Consider the following 8,085-nt stretch of genomic DNA (forward strand, 5'->3'; position numbering starts at 1 on the left):
TCCCAGCAGACTGTAATCATCTCTGTGCTTAGTAATCTTACAGTTTCTGCTTTCTTGCTCAGAGATGTCAGATTCTCTGGTATGTATTTCCCAAAATCATCTCAAAAGCCCTTATTTCTAAGAGAGAAGTGTCTCATGTTTGTAGCATGTGGCTCTTTCTGTTGGTAAGTTACACATATTTGGTTTTAAATTTCACGTTTGAGGGCTCTTGGATGTTTGAGGGTCCTCTGTTTCTGATGATTTCCTGCTAACTTGTTTATACAGTCCGGTAGTGTCTGGTTGCTTCAAATTGATCTGGTTCCAGTGAGTGAGGTGGTAGACGGAATGCGGTGGCTGTAGGAATCTCCCCATATCTTCAGTAAGAAAAAGGAGTACAAAGAACTTTTTAAGCTTCTCTTCTGCGGTCTTACCATGCTTCCTAACGAGTGCCCCTCTTCACACCCTTGTCATCCTGCTTCCCTACACCTGTGGTACCAGCAGGGTCAGGGCCAGCAGCCGCTCAGGTGCATCCTCAGGTTAACGTGTCAAAACAATCTTCCCTGCACCCTGGACGTCTGCTTTCCTGCCTAGGGTGGTTTTCTCTACCACCACCTTATTTAGTTAATGAAAGCAATTTAATAGTTTCTTGTCAGCTACACTTGAGGTGGCTGTAGATGTCAAGTTGAGGAACACTGCAGCTCTTGCAATCATTTAGCAAAATGAATGTTTAATTTAAGATACCGTGTAAATGAATACAGTAAGATTTATTTCTTTGAGAAAATACTAAGTGTTGCTGTGAACACATAGGTCTAGGCTAATGATTTTACAAACTTTTTTTTTTTTTTAAAAAAAAATCTACAGTTCAGGGAGAAATGTGCCTTTGCTGTTACATTTTGCCGTTGTAAAACTATACACACTTGAGCACACAGTGTTCTGTTACTGAAGAAATACACTGTTAAACACTTGAAATATGAGTTATTTTTAATAAAAACACATTTTTCAGATTTAAATAATCTCCTATAATATCTTATTATAAACATTGATGAAGTCTGTTAAGATAGAAGAGAATGGGTGCTGTTTTACATGTAGACGTGATTATATCAGGCTTCATTTTGTCCATTTTTAATTTTAAAGAACTTTTACTGCAATGTAATTATTGCCAAAGAGCAGACATAGGAGGTTGCAATCTGAATTACTTCATTGTTATTTTTAAATGTACTTTAAATATGATAGAGTATTTTAGTAATTGAAAACTGGAATATCTGTTTAAGGTAACATCACTGTCACAACTTTATTAAGAGGTAAAACAAATAATTAGTAGTGGTCAATTGAAATTCTGTGATAGCATTAAGGGAAGACTGGTTTGAAGCCAGTTGTATGTCCTTTTGGAGATACTGGTGTGTTTAGGTTTTGAAGCGTCTCTCATTTCCTTAGTCTTCCCAGTAATGGTGATAATTCTTAACAGTGTTGTTATTTATATATTTTTTTTTAAGACTAGGAATTAAAAACTGATGAAACTGATGCATTTTTTTTCTGAAGTCCCAGCTAGCAAAACACTGCGTGCAATATATGCGTTCACAACTTAAAAAAAAAAAAAATGGGGGATATGATTCCTTCCTTAGAGACTGTTGCATCCTTTTCCATTAAGCTACATTCTACATTAAATCTTTCAATACTGTATTGATACATTTTTTTTCCAGCAAGCAAATGGTTTGGATTTTCATAGTTTAAGAACAAAAATGCTAGATCCGCTATATTATTTTAAATTTCTGCCTTCTACTGTGATTGGAGCTTAGAAGTATTATAAACATTTTGCACTCATATCTGTTATTTTGACAGAAGGTGGGATATTTCATGATTGACCACATGAATGACCATTGGCTTAGCTACAGAATAAGTTGTTAATGATCATTTAATCCAAAACATACTTAATTCTTGATTGACTGACACTGTTCCCAATATAATAATTGATTATAAAACATGGTTTGCACTTTGCATGTTGAAGGGAAGTTTAGGCTTGTTTGTTCCTCCTGTTAATTATAACAAATTCTGGTAAGTTTAGGGATAGAGAAGCCTATCAGATCCCCGAAGTTGGATGTAATTTGTCCGTAACAAATGGCTTCAATAAGATTTCGTTTCTTAGCTTAATTACGTAAGTCTTTAGGGAGTTAAGCTGAAGTGAAATTAAGGGTCACAGGACCACCACAAACCTTTAGAGATTGTGGTGATAAAATCCAGCTGTTTCTTTTCAAAAACAACCACTGACTAAATTGTTCTTGCCCACTAGTGTTCGTAAGTGATTGCAGTGACACTGTTAATCTTAAAAAGATTAGTCGCATTAAACACTGAAATGAATTGCATAATTAAAGTCTAGTCAACTTCCCTGACCAGGTGGGTTGCATACATTGCAACATCTTCTGCGCGTGTACTGGGTGTCTGGGCTCTGGACGAAATGGCCCCAAATTGATGGGTGCTAGTTTTGATTCCCTGTCATGGGAGGCTGTGTTCAACTAAAAGGCTGGGTGAGGCAGTGAAGGATGATCCTGGGTTTTATATAGGTGGGAAACGAAGAGGAAGTGTTGGGATCTTCAGCTCAGTGGATTAAATTTCGACTGGATAGCAGTAAGAATCAGCATGGTTTGGGACTTGGATATAAAGTAGAAAACCAGCAGCAATCCATAGATATTTGTGGTATTTTTGTTTGCTTTCTAAGCTGGTTGGTAAAACCGCTAAATTTCAGACTCAGGTGGAGGAAAAGTGCTTCTTTCGAAATATCTGTGCCTTCTTCCTTTCTTGTTAACTGGAGCATATCAGTGATATATTGTTATTATTAAGTGACCAAATGTCAATATTTTTAAGGAGCATATCAGTAGTTTTAAAAATGCCATGCATCTATTAACCATGCTATCATGTGCCTTAAATTTTGCTTCTGTTTTGTAATTTTTTAAATAATTTATCACTGGAATTATAAATAATATCAGGAAAGAGACGTTTGTTCCTATTATAATGTGAAGCAGTAGAAACATGTACTGTACAATGCACAGAATAATGTTTTAAATACCTCTTAAAGCTGGATCTTCAGCCCTTCAGCATGCTTAGCACTGTGAGCATATGTATTACCTCATTTTTGCAAAGATGTTTTCTATAGAATATCTAATACAGAAAAGACCTTACAATCCAGCTTACTGGCATTTATTTTCTATAAGATAATTTTGCATATTTTTGGAATGTTCCACTTATTGTTAATATCACCTGAAAGAGGATTTTTACGTCAGTGTACATTACAAGCATTTAAGTCATGGATAATACATCTGTAATTTTAAAATACTCATAGTGTGCCTTTAGATGCTTGTACTGTGAATGACCTTCATATGGTGAGGGAAGGGCTTAGTTCAGGAATCCCATCAGGCTGTGTCCTCAGAGAAGCAGACCTGCAGAATTCCTCACCATTAATGAGGAATAATGCACGAGGAGACGCCAGCCAGTGATACGTGACCACTGACCATGGGGAGGTTGGCCAAACCCTGCGTGCAAACCTGGAAACACAATCCTGTACGTACCCTAATTCTGGTCCTCCAGCTACCTCACTTGCCCAGCATCTAACAGCAGCAACTCCTAGCTGGAGCAGGGAGACAGCGGGCCAGGAAAATTTAAAAAGTATCTTATTTAGTGGCAGTTCTGTTTCCATGAGGTGGTGCTTTTTAATTAGGGCCCTCAGCCGTTTAATAGGAGTTAATGACGTTTGGGCCTTGTTCTCTTGATGCTAAGGAGCAGTTCGGTGAGTGTCTGTGCCCGAGGCCTGCACAGATGTGCACAGAGCACCTTGTAAATGTCTGCATCGAATTGTCACGGGACTTTGCTGGTCCCTTTACCTCATCTCCTTCCCTACCCCTCTACATGCACCCAAATCCATTTGCATGAACTGGCTTCTAAAGTTCCTTAAAGAAGTTTCTGGTGTGATAGTATGATAAGGATTGCTTTGACAGCAAAGTCCTTGGAAATGAAAGATCCTGTAAAGAAGAAAAACAAATGGGAGGTGATCTGCTTTGGCAGACAGTAATAAAGATGTTCAGGCAGTGGTGATTATTTTGCACAGTCATTCTTCAAGATATCCCTAACAGCTCTGGGTCTCTTCTGTACATCTGTGTTGCTGTCTAAAGAAAACATTAACAGCCTAAAGGGCCACCCCATATGTGTTGCATTTGTTGTCCATCTGAGTTGTAGGAGGGTGCCCCTAATCCCTTTCCAAAATATGAAGCTTGCCCAAATATCAAAGTGCTTCCATCATGTGTGTCTCTGTACAAGGATGCTGTGGCTGTGAAGTTAAGCTATGCTGTTCCTACTGTATACTACTGATAGATATAAATTATTGTCAGTCCCCAAATCGGGTGGTTTTTTTCATACCATACACAGTGATTTTACCACTGGTTAGTTGTAAGAGATCTCACAAAGTTGCTTGGGTGACTCAGTTTTGCTTGTAGCTGCCTTGGTGTTTGCTGAAGGATGAATTTATGGTGCTGAGAGAGGGGAATTGCAGGAGGCTTGTCATTAGCTTTCTAACACTGTACATGGCAGCAAAAAAAAAGAGATAGAAAATGAAAAGAAGAATGTTCTTCTGAGAATATAATTTGCTCTCTTACACATTTTCATTATAGGTTAAAACTTAAATTTGAAACCTAATTACTTCTGGAGATGCTTGGGGAAGCCACTGTTAATTCATCCACGAGCAACAAGCATACAAGAAAATCTAAACATGCAAGAAAAGAGGGTTACTGGCTTTAGTCAAAAATGATAACTGGTAACTTTCTGTCAAGTTACTGCATCCCACATTAATAATGGGATTCTTCTTCAAATGGCTGCTGAGGTAGAAGTGTAGCATTTTCAAGTACTACATTTTATAGTTAGCCGGCTGCTTTTTTAGCAGTTTTTCATGCTGCACCTGACAGGGGGCCATACTGCAAAAGTATGAATGCAGAGAGCTTCAGTTCAGTAAAGTGCTTGGGACCCAAACATTAAAAAAGGCTTTTGAAAACTGAATTTACAGCTGCAAGGTCAGAGTATTTTAGATGAATGAATGCTTGGCATGGTATCTGTGACTCAGTTCTGTTGTTTTGCTGTCTTTTTAGAATTTCTTTGCAAGGAATGCCCAAGAGTTCATATTTTCGTTGAACGAATTGAACTGAAGGACATTCCAGAAGAACAGATGTATATGAGAAGATGGCTTCATGAACGGTTTGAAATAAAGGATAAGTGAGTAGCCATATTCAGAACTTTCTCTTTCAGGAAGCTTGCTTATTTCTTTTATATTAGCAGAATGCAATCTAAGACATTCTAGGTTCATTCCTGTGGTTGCATTTGTCTGCTGCAGTAAATATATCAGTGAGAGAATGAAGATTACAAACTATTTTCCCTGTTCCAAATTGATTGTGGAATACCCCTGGTGACTTCTGACCAGTCATTACTCTTCTGGACGGAGTAGCACCGCTGGTGTTGGTAGTTCTGTGGATATTTTAAACAACAACCTTTTGAGTAAAGCTGTTGCTCAGGAGGTTGCGATTCTTGGGTGTTAGGTCCTCCTTAACCCAAAAAACAGCCATGAATCCTTTTTCCACGAGGGGCTCCATTTGCCTGAATACTTTCCATTTTTCTTCTTGACGCTGTCACACATGACCAGGAGCCTTGGATTCCTGAGGCAGGCAAGCAAGGAAAAGGGAGCATGATTCTAGCCCAGCGATCAGGATGCTGAGTTAGAAAGCAGCAGGTCTCTTCTGCCAACGTGTTTTTGCATCTTCCATCAGAGAGACTGGATAAAAACAGAAGTGACACAAAGATCCCTCCCTTCATTGGGAAAAAATAAATGAAGTAGAAGATTTTTCTGTCCACTATTGAATCATGGCAAAACTTAAATGCCTGGTTCCATGCAGCATCTCCAGATAAGGTTGCTAGCGAGCATCTGCAACAGATTCTAGGCCCCTTTTGGAGGATCTGCTGTTTATTTTCTTTTTAATGTGCCTGTGGGATTTAAGTATTATTTGATGATAGCTTAATTTACCTTGTCTGAAGATCAGATTTAGGGGAGATGAATCTGTCTCTTTTCCAAATCCCTAAATACATATGTAAGTAAAAGATTTGCCAGTTCTTTAGGTATGTTCTTGTTTAAAATTCCACTGTTACCATACCATGGGAGTAAAGGAATGGATGAATTTGACCCGTGATATTCATAGGCGTTGCCTGTCTGTAAACATGGCACTACTACCAAAATGTATCATCAGCTTAGAATAACTGCTTTTTATTTCCCTCACTTAGAGCCAAGAAAGTCTTGATTTCATTTTATAGACAAGGAAGTGATAGTAAAATAAATGGCTAGTCTACTGTCCCACAGGAAGTCCTCTGGTGCAGACTAGCAAGTTTGACCTGATCATCTGCGTCTCATTTTAGATTCCTTTTGACTGGAGCTTCCAAATCAGCCTCTCAGGGTACCGAAGCAGACTGTCATGTGAACTGAGAGAGATTTGAAACAAAACCCCTTTTTTAAAATGTATTTATTATTGCTTTTCAAATACAACAGAAAAAATACTCCTAGGTTTAGCATTTTACTCTTGCATTATTGATTCCAATTTTTTTAGTATTATCAGCTCTAATTATATTTATTAATTTGTATCATGAATGCACTTTTTTTTTCCTGTGCTTTTCAGTGGTTAACTGTGTGGTATTTTAATCTTGTAGTATTGACCAATATTTTGGGCTTATTTGCTGAGTGCCAAAAAAAAGATTCTTTTAAACTTTTATAGTCAATGCTAAAATTATTCCCTTAGGAAAAAGCTGATTTTATTGCTCACAAGGGTTCAGGTTGAGTACTGATTGTGTAACATTGCTTTGATAAATACAGCATATTCTCAAAACATGTTCATTGTTTAAACTTGTTGTAGATGAGTCGTACATACTGTTGAACTAAATTTGTTAGATTATGTGTGATTAAAAACAGATTTTGCATGAAAGAAAATGGCTTAAAACTTCTTGCACTGATGCATAGATTTGACCATCTACTTTTGTCTGCTTCTAGGTTATTAATAGAGTTTTACGATGCAAAGGATTCTAAAAGAAGAAATAAGTTCCCTGGAAAAGGTGTTCATTCCAAATTAAGCCTCAAGAAAACTTTGCCATCTTTGCTGTTTTTAGGTGGCCTGACTGCTGGTATGCTGCTGACAGAATCTGGAAGGAAACTTTATGTAAAAACATGGATATATGGGACTTTAATTGGCTGCCTGTGGGTTAGCATTAAACCATAAGCAGGTGTTAGTCTCCAATCAGAGAGATGTGCTATCTTTTCTTGCACATTGCACCAAATTTTTTCCTCAATTTATAGTAAAGAGTGTAAATAAAGCCTTAATGATTGAACATTGGAAATAATAGAATTTGAGACTTAAGCCTCTGTGTGGTTGGTCTGGGGAAAATATATATGTAGTTTTTCAAAGTTGATACTGAGTTTTGCGGGAAGAATGACAGATAAACCGAGTTACATGACAAACTTTTCCCCATGAAGTAACAACCATTTCTATCTGCAGAAGATCAAAGTGTGTTATGCATAAGGGTGTCTTAACTGGACTTGTGAATGTATTTAGAGAGATTAATTTACGGTGTATATTTATTCTTCTGATATTCATGTTGAATTTTTGTTACTCTTTGGTGCATTGCAGCAACTTAGTTGCATCTAACCCAGCTGTATTGCAGCTAAAGTCAAAACTTTTTTTTAGAATTTTGTTTTTTAGTTTTAGATTTAGATTGTTCTTTGCAAGGGACTATGTAAACTGGCAAATCATGAGATGTTACATGAGGCAGAATAAAATGTTCCTGAGGATGGCTGTTCATGGGGAAGAAGCTCTGTTTATCTGGTGCATGATCTTTTGGTTACGTTACATATTAGCTCATTATTTTACATACTCAAAACATTAAATTTTACAGAGCAAACAGCCTATTTTGCGCACCCTGTGTTTGTGCATAAGAGGAATGTATGCAGCACAGTGAAATGTTAAGTTTTAAAATGTGGCCTGACCAGGCTGTATCCTACCTTGCGTCCGAGTTGTCAGTCGCTTGTTGAAAGTCTCA

At 37.5% G+C, this 8,085-nt stretch overlaps 1 protein-coding gene across 1 annotated transcript in view; it reads left to right on the forward strand.

Annotated features, from left to right (window-relative positions):
- AGPAT5 (1-acylglycerol-3-phosphate O-acyltransferase 5) overlaps window positions 1-7,675 on the forward strand; it is a 51,974-nt gene extending 44,299 nt beyond the window's left edge. Inside the window, exons 7-8 of the mRNA XM_010228742.2 lie at window positions 5,106-5,229; window positions 7,043-7,675. Coding sequence (XP_010227044.1) covers window positions 5,106-5,229; window positions 7,043-7,268 — 350 coding nt within the window. The 3' untranslated portion in view covers window positions 7,269-7,675. The remainder of the gene's footprint in view (window positions 1-5,105; window positions 5,230-7,042) is intronic.
- Window positions 7,676-8,085: the final 410 nt, after the last annotated feature.

The sequence above is a fragment of the Tinamus guttatus genome, unplaced genomic scaffold (assembly GCF_059628265.1).
Source record: "Tinamus guttatus ecotype Peru unplaced genomic scaffold, ASM5962826v1 Tinamus_guttatus_pri_ptg000383l, whole genome shotgun sequence".
NCBI lineage: Eukaryota > Metazoa > Chordata > Aves > Tinamiformes > Tinamidae > Tinamus > Tinamus guttatus.